The 23,961-nt window shown below is 46.2% G+C and overlaps 1 protein-coding gene across 1 annotated transcript in view; it reads right to left on the bottom strand.

The window, feature by feature from the left end:
- Positions 1-571: 571 nt before the first annotated feature.
- PPP1R1B (protein phosphatase 1 regulatory inhibitor subunit 1B) overlaps positions 572-23,961 on the bottom strand; it is a 49,564-nt gene continuing 26,174 nt past the window's right edge. Inside the window, exons 5-7 of the mRNA XM_030221120.1 lie at positions 13,535-13,723; positions 3,659-3,844; positions 572-1,372 (exon numbers count right to left, since the gene is read on the bottom strand). Coding sequence (XP_030076980.1) covers positions 1,338-1,372; positions 3,659-3,844; positions 13,535-13,723 — 410 coding nt within the window. The 3' untranslated portion in view covers positions 572-1,337. The remainder of the gene's footprint in view (positions 1,373-3,658; positions 3,845-13,534; positions 13,724-23,961) is intronic.

Genomic DNA, 23,961 nt, shown 5'->3' with positions numbered 1-23,961 from the left:
ATCCTTAAAATTCAGCATGGCTGAATTTAAGTATTATTTTGATAATAGTTTTTTTTCCCCTAAAATGCTTGTCTAGTTCTTTGTCGCATTTTGACGAGTGAATTAAGTGCATATAAAAATAAATAAATAAAACCTCTGGAAATGGTCCGTTTATATGGGAGAAAATTTGGACACTGAGGTGCCCTTCTGCTCTATGCAATGTGTATATTTCACTTTTGTTTTTGGGAGGGGGGATGATTTCATTATATAATTTTATACATTTTCTTTTCTGGTAAAACTTCAAAAACTCACTAGGGGGTCCTTTTACTAAGGGGCGCTAACAGATTTAGTGCATACTAAATGATAACACTCCCAAAGGAATATAATGGGCTTCTTATCATTTAGCACACCTTAGTAAAAGGACCCTTAGGTTTCTTAAAAAAAGATAACCTCAGGTAATAGAAACCATCTACAATGCGCTGCCAACCGCCAGCTGGATGTCGGCCCCTATATGTCACTGCATTCACCTGAACCATGATAACACAGGCATGACATCAGAAAGAAATCATAGCAGCCAATCACATTTCACCTGTCATCCATCAAGTTTTCCGAGTTTTATTGAAATCTGATATACTGCTCATGGAAATACCCGTCTAGGTGGTTTACATAAAACTAGTAAATATAATAGATTAAAATGTTAAAATATGGAAATGAACTACAATCCCGATAGGATAGAAAAGTGAAGGAAAAGAGGAATTAGCGGATAGAAGAGTGAAGCGGGGGAGAGGTGAAAGGAGGTACAGATTCGTCCACTGTTTATGCCAATTCTAGCCCATGTTCAAAAAGTTAAAGATATTCATGGAATGCGTCAACACTCTTGCATTAATCCAGCAGCAACAAACACACTTATGTAAAGAAGGCCTGGGGGTGCTGTTTTCTAATTGGTCAGTCGGATCCCATGCAGTTCTTTATTTCATATATTTTTGGTGCATTTTATTTGCATACCTCCTGAGGCATTAACCAATAGCAAGGAAGCATTACGAAAACTTGATGATATCATAGCACAGTGAACAAAGTTCAGCAGGAGACAGCTTGGCCTTCAAAGGAGTGTTGGTTCAGGGCAGGCTATGTGTGTTTTGAAGACAATGAACAAAAAACTCTTGGGGTTTTCAGGGTTCTTTAACTCCCTGTGTGCCTCTTTTCTCCCATACTTGCTAAGAGATGTCCAAAGAAACCAACTGGGTGCTAAGTTGATGGAATACAGCCTCTCTTCCTTCTCCTTCCTTTCTACAAGCAGGCAGCAGAGACAGTATCCATTGAGCAGCTCTCTAAGGAGGCTGGAGCAAAGGTCAGTGCACTCACTCAGTAATGGGATTCTCCTGATCTTTAAACTCTGGAAAACAAACACAGCAATTCATTCCATGCATCTCACTCCTGTGCTGCAATATATCCTCTGCTATACCAGGGCTGAGACCCCTCCCCCAACACTCACAGCTCTACCAAAGTAACTCATTTCTTCACTGTATAACCCAGGGGCGTAGCCAGACCTCATGGTGGGAGGGGGCCAGAGCCCGAAGTGGGGGGGCACATTTTAGTCTGCTGCCTCGCCCTCCGCCACCTCGCCGCTCCCCCTCACCTCACTGCTTCCTCTCACCGCCTCATTGCTCCCCCCGAAAACGCAAATACCTTCTTCAGCACTGGTCTCCGGTGCAGCCGCGTTCGCTACCCTGCTCTTTCTTCTTCCTGACGTCCTGTGAATGCTCCTTTATGTGAAACTGAGTATGCAGGATGTCAGGAGGAAGAAAGAGCACAGGGCAGGGAACGCGGCGCGTCAGAGACCGGCACTGAAGAAGGCTTCGGCTGGTGGGGGTTGGGGACCCCCGCCAGCAAAACCAGGGGCCCGGATGAAATTTGCGGGGGCCCAGGCTCCCGTGGTCCCACCTAGCTACGCCTCTGGTATAACCCCTGCCTATACCACTGAGACTCCCACGGCTCTATCAATGTACCTGATTCCTGTGCTGTAGCACCCCCTGCTATATCAGTACTGAGACTCCCCCAACAGCTCTACCAATGCACTTCACTCCTAAGCTGCAACACCCCCTGTGATATATAAGTACTGAGACCCCCACCTACAGCTCTACCAATGCACCTACGCTGTAGCAGCATCCTCCTATCCCAAAATTCAGCTCTAATTCCTACCCTGCAGCTACAGGAGTGTAGCCAGATGGCCAATTCAGGGTGGGCCTGAGCCCAAAGAAGGTGGACCCAAAAACTCATCTGTTCCCTGCCCTCGTCGGCCCCACTCTGGCACTCTCCCCACCCTTTCGGCCCCTTCTGGTTCTCTATCCCCGCCCCCCCCCAATCAAAGCAAAAGAAATATCTGAGCTGGCAGACATCTGCAAGCCCCGCCAGCCAAAGATTTCCTCCCAGCAGACAGAACACTTACACCCTGCACAGCCGGTGGTAGTGTCCCAATCCCAAAGCCACTAACGTGCGCAGCCTCTGCGCATGAGCGAGGGGTGGGGCAACAGCGGCTCAGCAACACTGCTGGCTGCACAGGATATAAGTGTTCTTTCGCTGGGAGGAGGTCTTTAGCTGGCGGGGCTTGCGAATCCCCACCAGCCATGCCTATGGAGCACTGATTTTGGGTGGGCCCTTCCCCCCACCTATGTCTATGCCACTGTGCAGCAGCTTTGCCAGCGCAGCTCCCCCTGCTATTCCAGTATTGAGGCCCAGATGCACAAAACCTAACGAGCCCAGCCAGTTTAAAACGCAAGTAGTTCACCCCGGGCATGCACTAAGGGCATTTTCCCTGCCACGGTAGCAGGCAACGAAAACGGAATGCAAATGATTGAAAAGCTATTATAATGAGCTGCACTACCGTTTTTCCGATCCCCTTACCGTAGGAACCCTAACGAGATGTCTGACCTCTTGTTAGGGCTCCTGTGAGGGAATCGGAAAGGAAAAGGGCCCCCAAAAAATGTAAAAAAGAAAAAAAAAAAGGGAGCGCATGTGAGGGGCGTCCTTTAAGGACGTACTCTCCCTGCGCTTGAGAGACGTTTTTTTTTTCCGTAGATTTTTGCTCTGCTGGCGCTCGTGTTTTTTTCCCCCTTCTATTTTAGTCTTCGCCGCGCCACTTACCCCTCCACAGTGAAATTTTTCTATTTTCCTGGTTGCCGGAGAATCGGGACGTCCCTTTAGATTAGGCTCTTCTTCCTGGTCTCTTCAGCCAATCAGAGCGCGTTTCGCTGACAACAGCCAGCTAAGCCCGCTTTGATTGGCTGAAGAGACCAGGAAGAGGAGCCTAATCTAAAGGGACGTCCCGATTCTCCGACTCAGGTACCGAAGGACTAGAGAATGCAAGTGAGCTACAACGAGTAGCTCATTTGCATTCCCTATCGTTGGTGCATTCCCGTTCCCTACCGATTCGCTATGGAATCGGTAGGGAACGGGAATTACCAATGTCTTTAATGCATCTGGGCCTGAGACCCTTACACACAGATCTGCCATTACACCTTATTCCTGTGCTGCAGCATCCTTGCTAGTCCAGTACTGAGACCACCTCCACAGCTCTACCAATACACCTCAACCCTGCTCTGCCAGTGCATCTCAATGACATTGTTTCCCGCCCATTCAGGCACAGCCCTGGAGTTCTCCATCTGTATCCTTCCCCCCTTACCCTGGGAGCTGCAGCCTGCAGTATCACTCTGTTTGTATGCTTCTGCGGAACCATGCTTCTCTGGTGCTGTCTCCAGTTTATTGTCCGAGGACCTTCCTTCTTCAGTGACCTCTGACCTCTTGGATTCTGTCAGTGGATGATCTTCGGTGAGAACATCCAGCCTTCTGCAGATGGAGTTCTCCTCGTCTAGGAAGTGACAACACATTTGAACTAGGAGACAGGCAGCTTTATTTCTAGCATTCACAGATTTCTTATTACTGATACCTTCCTGGTAATCCACCTCATACAGTGAGTGCCAATGCGCCTGCCCTCAGCACCCCTGCTATCCCAGTACTGAGATGTCCCATATACACAGCTCTTGTCAACGCACCTCATTCCTGCCCTGCAGCATCCCCTGCTATTCCGATATGGAGCCTCCTACTGTCGCCAATTTCATGTTTGAGTGGTGGCTTGACAGACATTATCCTAGTAGCTGCAGAGACCAGCCAAGTCGAAGAAAGTTATTTCTGGCCAATGCCTGTAAACATGGTTTTACCCAGAAGCTCTGAACCACTGCTTTATTTATAGTGTCTGTAAACAGCTGGATGGTGCTGCTGACTTCCAGGCTAAACACTGAAAATACAATCTGCCTGTTTGCAAAATAAACAGAATCACCCACTGACTACAGCCTAGCACTGCCAAGACCAGCTGTAGCTTCCTGATTAGTAGCCGTCTGCAGCCCTCCTCTTTGGCGTTGGAGTCCATACTAGCATTACCTCACTGTGTGAGTCCCCACCGGGATCTTACCAACTTCTCAGCTGGAGCTGCATTGTGGGGACAGAGCTCTACTGATGTCATAGGCTGAAGCAGCCTCTGAGCAAAGTAGCACTATGAAGACATTAAATCATCAGTTTACATCAGCTATTGGGGCTAATACCCACTACAGCTCTATGTGGAAAATGAGGGTTGAGGCACTACAAAGGCATCTCAGGCAAAGAAGGGAGATCCTGGCGATAGGGAGCAGTGACAGAGCATCTCAGGAAGAACAGGGGAGACCCTGGCTGTAATCTGGTGGCAGTGATAGGCCATCTAAGGAAAAGGAGGGAGAATCCTGGCTATAATTTGGAGGCAGTGACGGCTTCTCGGAAAGGGGAGGGAGAACCCTGGGTACAATCTGGGGGCAGTGACAGGCCATCTAAGGAAAAGGAGGAAGAACCCTGGCTATAATCTGGGGACAATGACAGGGCATCTGTGGAAGAGCAGGTGGGAGACCCTGGCTATAATCTGGAGCCAGCGACAGGGCCTCTCAGGAAGAGGAGGAAGAACCCTGGCTATAATCTGGGGCCAGCGACAGGGCCTCTCAGGAAGAGCAGAGGGACCGTGGCTATAATCACACTGTCACTAGGCATTATGAGCTGGAAATGAAAGATGTTCTGGACTGTGAAGATGATCAGACTGATCTCCCATCAGATACAATAACAAGCTATGACTGACTTTATTCTTTTATATAGTGGAAGTCCCTGGTGAACTGAGCAATCTGTTTTGTCACAGATAATCATGCTGAACTCTTTGATCCATGTAACTTTACAAATTCTATCAGTGTGACAGCATCTTCTTCGACATGGGCAGAGGGTGAACAAGCCAGTGTTACCAAGGGCTTCCACACTGTTGAGAGCAGAGGTGCATACACACACATGCAGACACACACAGTAAAGGTGAAAAGCAGCAGCAGGTTGTGACCTTTGAGTGGTGACACTGTGCTGACATGTCCCTTGACCCTTACACTCAGCCCTTCCCTGCTTCTTAAAGTTGGCGGCAGGGTATGAGAGGCCCTGTCAGCACCTCTCTCCACAGCAGGCCTGGCCCTGCTTTCTTCATGTTGTTCTCATGCATTGTCCCAGCCATGGGGTTGTCTGCCATTGACCGTGAAGGAAGTATTCTCCTAGGACAAGCAGGATGTGTCAGCTACGCTGACTTAGCCTGCTGTCCACGGAGAACTTCTGTTACAGGTAAGTAACTTTGTTATTCTGTTAGTGGACTGTGCTGTGACTTGGAGGGAAATAATTGCTTTGGTGAACTTTACAGGACTATGTTTCTGATCACTATGGGCTCCTTTTACTAAGGTGTGCTAACGGAATTATCGTGCACTATATGCTAAGAAGTCAAGAGGAATAAAATGGGCTTCTTACCTGTTAGCATGCCTTAATAAAAGAAGCCCTATGTTCTGTTTCTTTTCTACAATGGAACTTACCTCTAGCTTAACTGAGGAGGTGAGAAAGAAACTATTTTATTTAGATTTAGCTCATTGCCTTTTCATTGGTAGTTCAAGGTATATAGAATGCACCCTGGAACTCAGGTAGCTAAAGGTGGCCAGAATTCATGGTTACTCAAAAATCTTGCAACTTGTACAGGTCAATAGTTAAACATCAGGGGATAGATATTCAGCTGGTGAGTGTTTAGCCGCTGCTATCATTATTCCTGAATATTCAATTCCGGGCCATGTCCAGACAATGGCATTAAATATCCGAGTTTATCTGGCCAGCTATGTCTTATGTGGTTAAGTGCAATATTCAGGGCTTAATTGCATCAGGGCCGCCGAGATGGGGGCAAAATTCCCTGGATCTGGCCTTCAAGGGTGGGCCCAGGCCCGGCGCCAGCAAGCTTCTTCCTGCCTACCTGCTTCCAGGTCTGTCCTCTCCTGCTTCTGCGTGCCACCCAGGACCTGGATGATTGCATTAGCATGATATCGCGTTAATGCAATCATCGAGGTCCTGACTCCCGGCACAAACAGGAGCAGGAGAGGACAGACCATGGGAGCAGGCAGGTAGGAAGAGGCTTGCCGGTGCCTGCCCCCCCCCCCCCCTTTGAAGGCAGAGACAGGTAAGGGGGCGGGCGTGAGGGAGCGGCGCCACGAGTGGGGGGGGGGGGGGAGGAGGGCGGCATGCGGTGGTCTGGTTCTGCCCTGGGCCCGGCTGTGTCTCTTGCCAGCCCTGAACCGCATAAGCACCACTGCACAAAGACAGGTGGTCTGATTTGACTGCTAAACCTAAGTGCTGAATACCGGCCCTCAATTCTGCATCCGGACTGCCCACAAAATAGCTGGCTTTCAGTTTAGCAGTCAGTGCAGTATTCATTTCTGGCAAGTTAAATTGCTTTGAATATAGACCCCAAATGATCTGGTTATTCAATGTCACTGTCTGGATTGCAAGCAGCATTGAATATTCGGATAGAGTAGCGAGTGCTTCTGCTTCCCAGATAGCCACCTGAGCACAGCCACTGTCTGCATAGAGTTAGGACAGTGTCTTTGCTGTCCTAAGTTTATGTGGATAATAGTCTGAAGATTACCATTCTCTTGGTAAATGGCCCTCTGCCCTCACTCCATTCACGCAGTGGCCAGGCACTATCTGATTGTGCTAAGGTAGTCTGTAAGGATATTTGGCTGAACTATATAAGAACATGAGTAGCCATACTGGGTCAGACCAATGGCCCAGTGTCCTGTTTCTAACAGTGGCCAAGCCAGGTCACAAGTACCTGGCAGAAACGCAATTAATAGCAACATTCCATGTAGAACCCCAAAGAATAGCAAGATTACAGAATCCCAAAAAGTCACAAGTACCTGGCAGAAAGCCAAATAGTGGCAACATTCCATGCTACAACTAAATAGCCATGGATAGTGGTGGCCTGTTACTGCTAGACAAATATTTGTTTTTCAACTTCAGGGCTGTCATTTTTAATTCTTTAGGAAGAAAAGTAAGAGCCCCAGAGACAAGAAGTTACACACTGAAAGCTGACACATGAAGAAGGTAGCCACACCCAGGTAGTCAGCAAATATTGATTTTTGACAATTCTTATGTTGGTTCAAGAAAAAATGAAAAGACCACACTATTAGACACATACAGAGATATGCAGCCACATAGACAACCCACAGACTCACAAACATGGACACAGACACATTTGCCAACACAGGCATGCAGACAGCCCTATAAATCATAGATCCATACAAACTCATACACACATCCGGGCACACAGACACACATACAGTCATATACATATACAGATATACAGACAACATGGGTCAGAGTATGTAAAGAATAAGGTAACCCTTTACACTCCTTTGAGATCTCTAAGGTCCTCTGAAGGAGCATCACTATCTGAACCTTCATCCAAAGAAATTCACTGCACATACTGCAGCGGGACATGTTTATCCACTCCTACCCTAGCTGAGATAATATTTAACCATCTCTCTGTGCAACTTTCTTCAAATCAGTCACCTTACTTTCTAGCTCTTCCTACTTTCTTACCCATCTATATGGTACAACTTTGCCTTACCCTTCACTACCAATTATAATGTTCCATTACATAATGTGTTGACATTGCAAGTAGTATACCATGCCATACTTTGTATTGTTAGTTGAATATTTTTACTGCTGTAACTGCCTATTGCTCATGTTTGATCTATTCTTACTGTACACCGCTTTGAGTGAATTCCTTCAAGAAGGCGGTAAATAAATCCTAATAAATAAATAAATAAATATGTGATACCCACCAGCGAGCCTTCTCAGGAGTAGCCCCTCACTCTGGAATTTACTCCCAGAGGGGCTACATCTAACTCAAGACTACCTCTACTTCAGGAAGCAGGTGAAAGCCTGGCTGTTCTCCCAAGCCTTTAATACATGTGGTGACTGACTATCCACACACTGTAACTTAGACCAGTTCCTTATATTTTGTTTAACTGTACAAAGAACTGGCCTTGAGTGTAGCACCAACTGACTCTGTACCACCCATCCTGTCCCCATCCATATATCTGCACTAGGCCCCTCAGCTACATGATAAGCTGTATTGTAGAAAAGCACTAGTATCATATCTATGTTATTTGAATGTTCTAATGTGTGGTTATAGGTGTTTTTTAGTATTATGCTGACATTGTATTATATCTTATTTGAATTTCGGTGCTGTTAAATGTGTATTTTGTTGGTACTGTTTCATGATAGTCCTATTATTAGGTTTCAATTTATTGATTTCAAGTTTACTTCATTTATGGTATTTATGTTTATATTTGGTCATTTTTGCTTTTGTTATGCTGTTAACAGATCTGCAAGTTTTATGTTAAGCTGTACCTGCTATACACCACCTTGGGTGAATCTCTTTATAAAGGCTGTCCCTCTGCTCTGCAAGGACATCTGCGTGGCCATTTTTATACAGATGATGGCAGACAGATGTTTTGTGCCTTCTTTTTTGGCATTTATATTTTGGACGTTTCATGTTGGAAAATGGCTGTTTTCTGCAAAAGAACATCCTTCTCATGTATTTTCAAACAGAAAATCCCTTTTTTTTTCTGTCGAAAAGTGGCTGTGGGATAGGTTTTTTGTCCAATAACCAATTCCTAATCCAGAGAAGAACATTGCCTCCTATCCCATGACTTTTTAACGTTCTCAGGAGTCTCTCATGAGGAAGGTTGTCAAACGCTTTCGGAAAATCTAGATACACTACATCAACCGGCTCACCATTATCCACATGTTCATTCATTCCTTCAAAGAAATTAAGCAAATTGGTGAGGCAAGACTTCCCTTGGCTGAATCCATGCTGACTGTCCCATTAAACCATGTTTGCCTATGTATTCCATCATTTTATTTGTTATAATAGTTTCCACTATCTTACCCTTTTTAAAAATCGGTTACACTGGCCACCCTCCAATCTTCAGGTACTATGGATGATTTTAATGACAGGTTACAGGTCACTAACAGCAGATCAGCAATATCATGTGTGAGTTCTTTCAGTACCCTGGGGTGTATACCATCCGGTCCAGATGATTTATCACTCTTTAAGTTGTTCATTTGGTTCAATACATCTTTCAGGTTCATCGAGATTTCTTTCAGTTACTCTGTATCGTCACCCTTGAAAACCATTTCTGGTACAGGAAGATCACTCTCATCTTCTTCTGTAAAACTGAAGCAAAGAAATTTATTCAATCTCTCCGCTACAGCCTTGTCCTCCCTGAGTGCCCCTTTTGCTCCTTCAAGATCTAATGGTCCCACAGATTCCCTCACAGGCTTTCTGCTTCTGATATACCTGAAAAAGGTGTTACTATGAGTTTTTTTCTAAGCGGCAAGTTTTACTTCATATTCTCTTTTAACTTTCTTTATTAATGCTTTGCTTCTAGCTTGACAGTGCTTATGTTGCTTCTTATTTTCTTCATTCAGATCCTTTTTCCATTCTTTGAAGGATGCTCTTTTGGCTCTAATAGCCTCTTTCATTTCACCTTTTAACCTTGCTGGCTGTTGTTTACTCTTCTTTCCACCTTTGTTAATATGTAGAATACATTTGGTCTGGGCTAGAGACTTGCACGGGAACTGGGTTTGCGGGAATCCCGCGGAACCCACGGGATTCCCGCGGGGACGGAAGCAGTTCTGCAGGGATCCTGCGGGGATCCCGTGGGGATGGAAGCAGTTCCTGTGGGGTTCCCGTGGAAGTGTATGCTGCACTTGCGCCAGCCTCTCGCCTACCGAGTACCAAGTTCTTTGAGTGCTGTCTCCTCCTCCTCCTTGCTTTAACAGCACAGATGTGGAAAGCCTCCATTAAGGAGGTGGTAGAGATACAAATGGTGACAAAATTCAAAAAGGCATGGGATGAACACAGAGGATCTCTATTTAGAAAATGGAAGTTATAAAAAACACCTAAACTTAAATGGCTGCATGTGTGTGGATGTGTCGCGTGACACTTACATGGTGACTGGCTGTGATGAACTAGGGCCGATACCGGGAGACCTGTACGGTCTGTGTCTCATATATGGCAATTTGGTTTTGGATGGGCTGGAAAGGGTTTAGACAGCAACTTTAGTGGCTGGAACATGAGGACAGTTCTGGACAGACTTTTACAGTCTGTGTCCCGCAAATGAGAACATGAATAGGCTGGAGAGGGCTTTGAGGGCAACTCCAGCAGTTGGAACATAAGGATAGGGCCAGGCGGACTTCTATGGTCTATGTGCCAGAAATGCCACAGAAATACCATAATCAAGTATATAATATCACATTCATTGTTGATTTAATCATGAATTGATAATGATTGTGACTATTGGGCAGACTGGATGGACCGATCCGGTTTTTATCTGCTGTCATTTACTATTACTATTAATCCTCTCTACTTCCGGGCTGATGCGCAGACCTCAGCTCTGACATAAACATGAGCATCAGATGTCACCTGACCTACTGGCGCGTGCATGTGGTGATCTCTTAGCACACAGTGCCAGTGAATCAGAGAAGTCTTATATGTCCGCACCAGAGTGTTCCAACTTCCGTTCCTTCCTTGCCTGCAGTGCTGCGGCTCAAACCCAGAGACTGAGAGAGCTGACAGGAAATTTTTTTTAATGTACCATTAAATTCTTGTGGGTGAGGACAGGTTAAATTCTTGCGGGGACGGGTAAGTTTCCCTGTGGGGACGGGTTAGATTCCCTACAGGGACGAATGGGGGCGGGTTGGATTCCAGTGGGGACGGGTTGGATTTCTATCCCCGTGCAACTCTCTAGTCTGGGTATTTGTAAACAACGTCCATGCCTGCTTTAAAGTCCTAACCTTTGTGGCTGACCCTTTTAGGTTCTTCTTAACTATTTTCCTCATTTTATTTATTTATTTTATTTTTGTTACATTTGTACCCTGCGCTTTCCCACTCATGGCAGGCTCAATGCGGCTTACATGGGGCAATGGAGGGTTAAGTGACTTGCCCAGAGTCACAAGGAGCTGCCTGTGCCTGAAGTGGGAATCAAACTCAGTTCCTCAGGACCAAAGTCCACCACCCTAACCACTAGGCCACTCCTCCACTGTTGCTACTATTTGAGATTCTACATGGAATGTTGCTATTCCACTAGCAACATTCCATGTAGAAGTCAGCCCTTGCAGGTCACCAATGTGGCCGCGCAGGCTTCTGCTTCTGTGAGTCTGACGTCCTGCGTACGTGCAGGACGTCAGACTCATAGAAACAGAAGCCTGCGCAGCCTTCTACATGGAATGTTGCTAGTGGAATAGCAACATTCCATGTAGAATCTCCAATAGTATCTATTTTATTTTTGTTACATTTGTACCCTGCGCTTTCCCACTCATGGCAGGCTCAATGCGGCTTACATGGGGCAATGGAGGGTTAAGTGACTTGCCCGGAGTCACAAGGATTATTGTCGTAGTCGCCCTTTCAAAAATTAAATTCTGCTACAGTAGAGTTTCTTAGTGACTTCACTCCAGATAACAACTCAAATTTGATCATGTTATGATCACTGTTTCCCAGTGAATCCAAAATCGTTACCTCTCGTACCATTCCCTACATTCCACTAAGAACTAGATCTAAAATAGTACGACCTCTTGTTGGTTTTTGGACCAGTTGTTCCAAGAAACAGTCATTTATTACATCTAAGAATTTTACTTCCCTAGCACTCCCTGATCTAACATTTATCCAGCCAATATTGGAAGATGTTCTAATTTTGGGTCCTCCCTAGTCCCACCCGAAACATGCCTCCAATACATCCCCTTGCTATTTGGATGAACTGCAGTGTAAAATGTCCACATTCTGCCTTTTGAAAATAGTGAGTCGGACGTTTTCGGCATATGGACTTTTTTTTGGCCATTTTGAGACATCTATCTGCTTCGTAAATGGGCACCATAGACACACAAACAAATACATATACATACAGACACACACACACAGAGACAGATATGTGTACATACACAAACACACACATACATACATATACACACACATACAGGCACTTAGACTTACATACAGACAGATACACTCACACATATACAGGCACATAGACACACATAGAGATAGACACACATACAGATAGACACACACACACACACACACACACACACACACACACACACACACACATACATACACACATACACACACATCGCCTCCCTGTACTTCTAGAGGACACAGAGGATCATTTGCCAGGTCCCTCTGTTAGGATGCCAAATACACTCTAATTTCCCTTCAGAATTGACAGAAGGGCAGGAGGAGGGAAGGAGGCCTGGTATATGAGGCCGTGAGAGTTGTGGGGGAGGGAAGGCAATGAGGTGGAGAATGTGTCAATATTTTCAGGTTTCTCCAGGATCAGAGGCACAAGCTGTATAACACTCCATATGTGCAGAAAATGTCCCTTCTCCCCGCCCCCACACCCTCCTTGACACGGGTCTCTCAGATATATGGAGTCAGAAAGATGACAGACAGAAGGGATGATACAAGGATTATTTCCACAGAACTTATTTTAGAATTAGACCCTGTGAGAGCAATCTTCAGTCGGAGTTCCATGGATAAACAAGTATTTAGCCCTGGAATCCTTCCTTTGAAAATTCCCCCCTCCCAATGGGGAAAAGAGGGGGGAGGACTGGAATGGTCCATCTGAGCTCTGCACAGGGATTTCAGTTTGAAATCCCAGTGTACTCGTTATCCCCACAGTCGGTTTTCAGGGAACCCCTAGTAGAGAATTGTGATTATCAAGTCACTTCATTATTTAGGAGTGCACCATAACAGCAAAATCTTAAACCCTATAAAATTGAGAATAAACCGCAATACATGTAAATTTGCAAAAAGAAGCATATGTAGCAGCTGAAATGAGGGATCCAATTTTTAGGTTTCGGTCCAGAAAGAACTCCTGGACTTCTAACAGAAATACATGTGGGGGGGGGGGGGGGGGGGGGCAGGGGGAGGGCATCCCCATGGCACTGGAGGCTGTGGGATTATCAAACAGAAACCCCAGGAAGAGTTTCCCTTTGAAATTCAGCTTGCAGTTTTACCCACTGCCATCACAGCAGCCCCTCTACCTGTGGTAAAGACAGACAGGCAAATACAGAGACAAACTGTGATTTCCTGCTGGCAGTGTTTCTTCACATTTTTTCTGTTTCTTACCCATGTCAATGCCACTCTCTGGTTTAGACACCTCAGGGGTCTCTGCCATAACCTCTGGCTCACAGGAGCCCTCAGAGCTGTCTTCTTCTTCCAGATCAGAGTCACCATTGTCTGGGCCATCTTCGGGTAGGTTACTGTCTGCCAGGGAGCTGATGGAGCGGATGTGGGACTGAACTATACGCTGGACAGCTGCAAGAAGGAAAGAAAAGATTTATTGAGACACAGAAGTAACTTCTCAGCATCTGTGCAGGGCACAGGACCCACAGGAACAACACAGCCATCTCTACAGGGCACTGAGGACACAGGGGGCAACACAGGCGTCACTGCAAGGCAGCAGGGCTCCAGAGTGGAAGCATAATCCCAGAGGGGAAAGAGGGAAGGTGAACCTCTTATTCAGTTCCAGAAAAGGCTGCATTTCGCCTGACAGGGTTGATCCAGCCCTGGGCTTACCCCAACATGCAGGGACTTGTAGCCTTGCTTTTCTTAGGGAATCCAATGGGGAAATCAGAACCATAAGTTCCTGAATGCAGTGGGGTAAGCCCAGGACAGGATCAACCATGTCGGGTGAATCTGGATCTAGTTGGTAACCCTGGCTGCTCCCCTATGCCCCTATCCAAAGGCTGTGGAGACATAAGACACCCCCTTCCAAATCCACAAGCTGACATTTATAGATTCTGGTTGGTATTTCCTGTGACTTTTAATTACAGAGAAGTTTTTAAATCACTGACTGTGAGAAAGTCACAAGTCACAGCTGCTGTGCTGCTCTCAAATGCCAGCAGTTAACATCAAAAGCCTGGAAGACAAGATCTGATAGGAGCACATCCTGAGCCTAGCCATGGAGAGGAGGGGGAGGGTCCATTCATTGTGGTGTCTCTGGGAGGGGGAGAGTCCACTGTGGTGTCTGAGCCCTGCCATGGAGAAGAGGGGGAGGGACCATCATGGTGTCAGATCCCAGCCATTGAGAAGGAAGGGAGGGTCCATTGTAGGGTCAGAGCCCAGCCATGGAGAAGAGGGGAAGGGTCAATCATGGTGTCAGAGACCAGCCATGGAGAGGAGGGGAAGAGTCTGTTGTGGTGTCTCTGGGAGGGGGAGGGTCTGTCTGATCCCAGCTGTGGAGAGGAGGGGAGGATTGATTGTGGTGTCTGAGCCCCGCCAAGGAGAAGAGGGGGAGGGTCCATCATGGGGTCAGAGCCCCGCCATGGAGAAGAGGGGGAGGGTCCATCATGGGGTCAGAGCCCAGCGATGGAGAAGAGGGGAGGATCCATTGTGGTTTCTGAGCCCAGCAATGGAGAAAAAGGGGAGGGTCCATCATGGTATCTGAGCCCAGCAATGGAGAGGTGGGGGAGGCTCCATCATGGTATCTGAGCCCAGCTATGGAGAAGAGGGGGAGAGTCCATTGTGGTGTCCGAGCACAGCAATCGAGAGGAGGAAGGTAGAACTCAAGGAATGGCTGGGGAAATTTACTAGGGATGAAAGGAAAGCAGACTCAGAGGAAGATGCACTAAAGTCGTCGGTAATTCCCATTCCCTACCGATTCCATAGCGAATCGGTAGGGAACAGGAATTCACTAAGGAAAGGGAATGCAAATGAGCTACTCGTTGTAGCTCCATTGCATTCACCATTACCTCAGTAGCCAGTCGGAGAATCGGGACGTCCCTTTCGGTTATGCTCCTCTTCTTGGGTCTCTTCAGCCAATCAAAGCGCATCTAGCTTGCTGGTGTCAGCTACACGCACTCTGATTGGCTGAAGAGACCTGGAAGAGAAGCATAATGGAAAGGGACGTCCCGAACTCCGGATCGACTCGAGTCGCAGGTCCCCGATTCCCTAATCCCTTCTCCTCGCTACTACAGAAGGTGAGCAGCGCAGGGGAGACAAAACTAAAAAAAAAAACAAAAAAAACGGCGAAAAGACGTCCCTCACAAGCGCAGGCAGAGTACGTCCATAAAGGATGCCCCTCACGTGCGCTCGCTGCTTTTTTTCTTCCTTTTTTAATTTTTTTAGGGCTCTTTTCCTTTCCGATTCCCTCACAGGAGCCCTAACGAGAGGTGCAGACCTCACGTTAGGGTTTCCACGGTAAGGGAATCGGAAAAACGGTACTGCAACTCATTATAATAGCCTTTGGATAATTTGCATTCCGTTTTCGTTGCCTGCTACAGTGACAGGAAAAATGCCCTTGGTGCATGCCCCCGGTAAACTACTTGCGTTTTAAACTGCCTGGAACCAGTTTAAAACGCAAGTTGTGGGCTCGTTAGGTTTTGTGCATCTGGCTCTTAGGAACAAGATCAAGTGTCCAGCAAGAATTCAGTGAGCAGTGCTGCTTCCCTTATTATAGTACATGTTTTAAAATATTAAATGTGAAATATTTGTTGTCTAAGATTAGTGTTTGTGTGGTACCTGGTCAAAATAGCCCCATGAAAAAAGCCCCCACACAAAATAGCCCTGACAAAAAAAAACCCCAAACAAAAAAGTTCCTGACATAACAGCCACTGTCAAAACAGCCTGACCACAATATAGCCCCTGACAAAAGGGCCTGATCAGGCTGCTCAGAATATGGCCTCTGACAAAGTAGCCCGAACAGTACCAGACAGGGGAAGAACTTATCTTGTGGCACACTGCAAGAGGATCTGCCTAACTTTTACTCGTTGGGGTGCCTATTTGTGTGTATGATATTTGTTGTTTATGTAAGCCGGGTTCTCCCTCGCAGACCTGAGCCACACACAGAAGGAATCCTTTACTTTTCCACTTTTCACATCTCACTCTCCACTCACTGTCCAGTCTTCCTCATTCGAGCTTGGGTGCAGGCCGGGGCTGGATAAGAATCTGGAAGGCGCTTTTACTTTTTTACTTTTAACCCCAACAGTTCTGGAGTCAACTTTTCACTCTCTCTTATACTCTCTCCAAGAATACTCAACACAACCAAGGATTGTCTTTGATGCAAACTTTACTAAACTCCATAATGGCAGTAAATCTAAACTTCAGACATTCTTATACAGTCAGCATCTGGTTTAAGACGTGTTTGGTTTAATCCAGCGAAGACTTTTTGATAGTCTTATCCACTAAACATTTCTCTTTTTTTGCAATCAAAATTTATGTACAAATACACAACTCCTCCAGTCCTCTCCTGATGTCTGTTCTCATAATCCATTTCCCTCAGGATCAGACCTCCCTGTCTGTCCTCCTTCTAGCGATGTACCTCTCAGGGTCATACCCTGGCCTTGAACAGGCCTCCTCTGCTCCAACTCCCGCTCCCAGGCAGGGTTCCCCTTACCCACCCGGAGCTCTTTCCACCCTCACAGTTTCTGTTTTAAGGGGCAGAACTCCTCTTTATTTCAGCCTTAGTTTCTACTGCCTTTCCAGGATACCCCTTCTCCTCCTAGGGTCCTGGTGGGGGTGAAGGCAACCAAAGACCATGTGCTTAATCAAACAGGCACTATTATTGCCTTCAAACTCCACCTTAAACTGTCAATCATAAACTAAAACCATTTTCTCTCTGCAAGTTATTCCATAAACACTCCCCTTGGGCTGGGCTTCTCTCCCCCTCAGTGACTGCAGGGAAAAAACCACACCACTCAGCAGTGGCATTCCTAGGGTGGCTGACACCCGGGGCGGATCGCCGATGCGCCCCCCCCCCCGGCGAAAGGACACCTCCACCTGGCAAAAGGACACCCCCCCCCGGGTGCATTTTTACCTGCTGGGGGGTGCCACGTGCCTGTCAGTTTCACTCGTTTCGGGGCAGAGGGAGCAAGGCCAAAGGCACCCCCCCAGGGTGGACTGCACCCACCACCACCCCCCCTTGGTACGCCACTGCCACTCAGTAATCCCCCTATACCCCCAGATTCTATATATCTCACCGAGATTTCTGCACAGAAATCAAAGCATATTCCATAACAATGTGCATAACCTAATTGGTTAACAAGCCAATGAGCACTGATAATTGCCACTTAACAAGCAATTATCAACACTAATTGGCATTAATTAGAATTTATGCGCAGAACTGTCTAGGCGTATTCTATAACGTGCTGCACGTAAATTCTAAATCACATAGTTGAAAAGGGGGCATGGCCACGGGAGTCGAATGGGTGGATCGTGGTCGTTACTAAAAACTGCGCGTTGCTATAGAATACACCCAATCTGCTTCTAATTTAGGCATCCGCATTTACATCAGGTTTTACTTGGGGTAACTGCCCGTGACTACAGTTAGTTGCACGTACCAGCGCTCAGCGTATTCTATAAACCGTACAGAAATTTAGACTTATCCTATAAAGTACACCTAAATTAAGGTGTGCTTTATTGAATGCGCTTAGGCGAATTTCATTTCAGTGTCGAATTTTTAGGTGTGATATACAGAGTCTAGTACATAATGGGGGATTACAGTTATTTCACTAGTTTTGAGCTCTTGTACTGTTTACCATCCTTTGTATATGTCTGTTATCTTTGTACTATTCCACAAAGTTGCCTGTCTAGTAACATCTGCTTGTCTGTGTCATATTCTATTCAATGTGAGCTATCTACCTAAGGACCCTGCTTTCCAGTTTAAATTGCCAGACACAATCTTGGGTTAATTGTTTTACAAAGAAGAAGGTAATAAATGATGCTAGTAAATACAGCCAGGCTTATATTTGGAAAAACGCGATTCGAAAGCGCCAAACCCCTCCGAGAAAAACTGCACTGGCTCCCAATCAAAGAACGTATTGCTTTCAAAATCTGCACCATGGTTCATAAAATTATCTACGGCGAAGCCCCGGGATACATGACAGACCTCATAGACCTGCCAACCAGATACATAACAAAATCAGCACAAACATACCTAAATCTCCACTACCCAAACTGCAAAGGACTCAAATACAAATCAACTTATGCATCCAGCTTTTCCTATATAAGCACACAACTATGGAACGCATTACCAAAAGCCATGAAAACAACGTATGGCCACCTAAACTTCCGGAAATCACTAAAAACTAACCTGTTCAAAAAGGCATACCCTACCGACCCAACCTAAATGCCTGAACCCTGCAACACAAGTGAAACCAAAGAGCGTAATGGACATAACACAACTCCCCCTCTCTACGATTCCCTATTGTGTCTTGTACACATGAACCTTGTTCTACCACTACATCACTTTGTAATTGTTATCCTGGAATTGGCGATCGCCTCTACGGTACTATGTAAGCCACATTGAGCCTGCAAATAGGTGGGGGAATGTGGGATACAAATGTAACAAATAAAATAAATAAATATGTAACCCCGGTTTACCCCTCAGTCAGGGTCACCAGCTAAGCTCCCTGGGTCAGTTACCTGGGACCAGGATTCACAAAACAGATTGTATTTCAGATCAGCTGGGGCACAGGCCAGGGCTGAAGAAAATCTCCGGTAGGTCGAAGAGTATTCTCACCTTGGAGAATGCAAGAGACCCCCAACGTGTCTATCAATCCTGATCATTATTCTGTCATAACCTCACTTTGTATTTGTTCATGCCGGTATTGGCGACTGCCACTACTGCGCTATGTAAGCCACATTGAGCCTGCAAATTGGTGGGAAAATGTGGGATACAAATGCAACAAATAAATAAAAATAAATAAATGACCAGCAGTATCAATAGGTAAACTTCAAACTTTCTTTTACTGGATTAACTCAAACCAACAAACAATTCATAAACCAACCATCATTTCTTCATAAGAGTCCAAAGTCACATCCGATCAATGTTCATTATACATCATTCTGTCCCATCCCAGATTAGGGATCCTCTGGCTGGCTGGCTAAGTCCTGCTGGGAGTGGGGTTCCTCCGCACCCACTTCCCTCCTGCCTGGGGTGTCTTTTTCCACCAAGTACTCCTTTCTTCTCGAGGTTTCCCATGACAGGGAATCAACCCAAACCCCTTTCTGCCCCTGGCATAAGTTTCAACAACCAGCCACACCAAAGTCCACCTGATCATCTCTAGGACTCCCCCTGGGTATTCAGGGTCTCAGTGGGGGTAAGGCAACCAAAGGCCCCGATCCACTATTCATCGTCCCTTTTATCCATTCTTCTGCCCTGCCTCCGGAGGCTGGGCTCCCCCTATATCCACCCACCAAGCCAGATTTACAGCCCCCATTACCACAGTGACCCCCAGAGGCATTCTCCGGAGGGGGGGGGGGGGACATATATTTCACTGGCCTGTACAACTAAGCAGCAGTCACAGGACCTTCTGTTCAGCTGCTCTGGAGTGTACACACTCTCTCTCTCTCTCTCTCTCTCTCTCTCTCTCTGCCTGAAGCTCTATCTGAGATAACCACTCTCAAGGCTGCAGGGAGGGGGTGCTGGCAGTCTGTACTTTCTCTAGGCTTGCTCTGTGCTCCTGCGCTTACAACAGTGCCCCACTGACACAAGTGCAGATCCTAGACTGAGCAGCACAAATGCACCCTGTTAGCAGGCAGTCAACCCCCCTGCTTATCTATGTGGTGCGTAAGTAACAACATGACTGATACCCAGGGCCTGCTATCCACCATGGGCGCCAGGCTGATAGCTTCACGGACATAGGCACAGTCTGTGACTGGGTTCTGACTCCGACCCAAGCCAGCTTTATCTAGTGAGTCTTGGCAAGGGTGACTGTATGTGAATCTCCTCTCAGCAGCTCAGCTGTAAATCTTCCCCCTCCCTGCTGACGTCTTTGGCTAAAGAGAATTTTGCATACCTTAGGAAATCTCTTGGCAGGCTCTGTCCAAGGGATATATTTCAAAATGCAACAATTTTCAAAGTTAACCACTTGGGTAAATAGCGATCTAGTCAGTTAAACTAACCTGTCTGAAAACTGCTCTTTGTTCAGCTAAAATGTCTACAACAGGTTCACAACATACACATATCCCTGTAGCCACATTAAAAAGTGGAACTCCTGGGGACATGTTTAGATCGGGTGAGTAAGAGAGTGCAAATACTTGGCATTTTCAAAACTCTGCCCAGACAACAATAACTACAAAGCACAAAAGAACAGCAGGGATCTGGCAGCGATCAATGTCTAATAAGGTGATGAAATGGGCAGAAAAGGTGACAGCAAAGTCCAGAAGGATGTTGGATACTTAGTCTCTGGTGAGACCTCACCATTTAGAATACTGTGTACAATTCTGGAGAAACAGGATGGAGTCAGTCCAGAGGGCAGCTACTAAAATAGTCAGTGGTCCTTGTCGTAAAGCACAGGGGAACAAACTTTGGAAAAGAGGTGAGAGAGGAGATATGATTTATTTATTTATTTATAATTCTTATATATTACCTGCAAGCCTGAAGGCTATCAAAGCAGTGTACGTTCAGGTACTGTAGGTAATTTTCTGTCCCTGGAGGGCTCATATGGAGACATTTAATACTTCCAGGGTATAAATGAACAGGAGGTGAGTCTCTTTCAAATGAAAGAAAGCTCTAGAACAAGGAGGCATATCATGAGAGTGGAAGGGGAAGACAGGCAGGGGCAGATTGCTCTCCTGGGCATTTCAGGCAGGCTCTGGTGGGTCAAGAGATGCCAGGAGTTGAGGCCAGCTGAATGCTGAGCATTGGGGAGGAATACCTAATGCCCTGTTAGCATGCATTTGCAAACTACTTGCACTCAGAGCCAGCGAGCTTGTTCTTACAAGTGCTCACTGGCTCTGATCATAGGGTGAAGGCAAATGTGGGCACTCTTGGCCTCTAGAACTTGCATTTGCCTTTGATCATCTGCCCATCAGTGAATTCCTTCAAAACGATGGTAAATAAATCCTAATAAATAAAAATGATCCTGTATTGTAGATCCTAGATATGTCTAGTACAGTGGTTCTCAGCCTTTCTTCTATTGTGATTGTTACACACCAGTGGGCTCATTTTCGAAAGAGAAGGGCGCCCATCTTTCGACACAAATTGAGAGATGGGCGTCCTTCTCCCAGGGTCGCCCAAATTGGCATAATCGAAAGCCGGTTTTGGGTGCCCTCAACTGCTTTCCGTTGCGGGGATAACCAAAGTTCCCGGGGGCATGTCGGAAGCATAGCAAAGGCGGGCTGGGGTGTGCTTAACACATGGGCGTCCTCGGCCAATAATGGAAAAAAGAAGGGCATGATTACAATCAAACTGAACAAAAGCAGTGTTCTAGAGCAAAAAAAGTAACCTAATACCAAAAAGACCGCTCTAGCAAAAATAATTAACTGGTGCTTGTTTTTTGAAAAATGGAGAAAGAAACCCTCAGAAACCATAGGCCAAATTGCCTTGAAGTTTAGAGCATGGTTAGGACTGATTTTACATCAACTTGTAACACAGGCTACAGTTCGATCATAGGGCCAAAAAACTCCATTTTGAAAAAAGGGGGCTCATAAAGTTTTTAATCGCCTCAATATTGAATTGTTGGTAAACAAATTAATTCCAAAGAAAATTAAGTTGATGTAAAATCAGTCCTAACCATGCTCTAAACTTCAAGGCAATTTGGCCTATGGTTTCTGAGGGTTTCTTTCTCCATTTTTCAAAAAACAAGCACCAGTTAATTATTTTTGCTAGAGCGGTCTTTTTGGTATTAAAAAAGAAGGGCATCCCTGATGAACACTTGGCCAACTTTACTTGGTCCTTTTTTTTTACGACCAAGCCACAAAAATGTGCCCTAAATGACCAGATGACCACTGGAGGGAATCGGGGATGACCTCCCCCTACTCCCCCAGTGGTCACTAACCCCCTCCCATCCTAAAAAAAAACTTTAAAAATATTTTTCCAGCCTCTATGCCAGCCTCAAATATTATACCCAGCTCCATGACAGCAGTATGCAGGTCCCTGGAGCAGTTTTAGTGGGTACTGCAGTGCACTTCAGGCAGTTGGACCCAGGCCCATTCCCCCCTCCCCCACCTGTTAAATTTGTGGTGGTAAACGTGAGCCCTCCAAAACCCAGCACAAACCCACTGTACCCACATCTAGGTGCCCCCCTTCATCCCTAAGGGCTATGGTAGTGGTGTACAGTTGTGGGGAGTGGGTTTTGGGGGGCTCAGCACACAAGGTAAGGGAACTATGCACCTGGGAGCTTTTTCTGAAGACCACTGCAGTGCCCCCTAGGATGCCCAGTTGGTGTCCTGGCATGTCAGGGGGACCAGTGCACCTCGAATGCTGGCTCCTCCCACGACCAAAGGGCTTACATTTGGTCATTTCTGAGATGGGCGTCCTCGGTTTCCATTATCGCTGAAAATCGGGGACGACCATCTCTAGGGACAACCATCTCTAAGGTTGACCTAAATGTGGAGATTTGGGCGTCCCTGACCATATTATCAAAATGAAAGATGGCCGCCCATCTTGTTTCGATACTACGGGTTTCCCCGCCCCTTCACGGGGACGTCCTGCGAGAATGCCCTCAGGGAAACTTGAGTGCCCCATTCGATTATGCCCCTCCAGACAGACCAGGTTCACGTGCGTGGCACACTGAGCACTAAACTTCACAGCTGAACAAGAAAATTGAGGGGTCAATATTCAGCTGGCAACTCTCAGCGTTTTGTTAACCGCTGATGGCATTATGTCCGGAAATTCAATAACGAGCCACAACCAGGCTTCAGTATTAAACTTCCGGGTTTCTGGAGCCAGTTACACCACAACCATTTAAGTGCGATATTCATTACTAAACCAGCTATGGAACGCCGCATAAAAATAAGACTGACATTTATATGGTAACCTTGGCTGGTTAAGGACTGAATGTCGGCACTCAACAAGCCAAGTGCTGACTCCACCCCCAAGATGGCCTGTTTTTCAGTGGCACTGACCTGTTAAGAGCTGCCGAAAATGACTAGTTAGCCCCAAACAGATAATTTAACTGGTCAGGAGTTGTTTCTGGTCAGTTAAATTACTTTGAATATCGACCCCTAAATATTTCATTGTTAACAGTAAGTTTAGTGTGAATTTGTCTACCATTTAAGCCCATATTTTAAAAAAAAATCTGTATGCAGCACATCTGTCTCAGATTTCTCACTTGTCATACAAATCAAATATATATTCAGATTCTGGCATCACTTCAACAATAGCAACGCAAAATCCCTCCACTGCCAGATACTGTGAAACAACAGAAAACCTTGCAAACTCAGAAACTATGCAGAGAATCTATGGAGCGGAGGAGTGGCTTAACGGTCGGTGCAGTGGGTTTTGGACCTGGGAAACTGGGTTTCATTCCCACTACTGCCTAACAGTTGGGGCAGTGGGTTGAGATCCTGGGGAATTGGGTTCAATTCCCACTGCAGTTCCTTGTGACCATGGGTAAGTCACTTAGGGGGTCTTTTACTAAAGCTTAGCTCAAGTTATCTGCAGCAGGGCCCATTTTATTCCTAGTAAAAGACCCCCTCAACCCTCCATTGCTCCAGGTACAAAAAAACACCTTACATTGTGAGCCCATTAGGGACAGAAAAGTACCTGCAAAAATAGTATATCTAAACTTGCTTTGACTGTATCTACAGAAAGGTGGGATATCAAGTAT

Source organism: Microcaecilia unicolor, chromosome 12, assembly GCF_901765095.1.
Source record: "Microcaecilia unicolor chromosome 12, aMicUni1.1, whole genome shotgun sequence".
In the NCBI taxonomy this organism is placed as follows: Eukaryota; Metazoa; Chordata; class Amphibia; order Gymnophiona; family Siphonopidae; genus Microcaecilia; species Microcaecilia unicolor.
The sequence above is the reverse complement of the archived record's forward strand: the minus strand, read 5'-3'. Positions and strand labels throughout refer to the sequence as shown.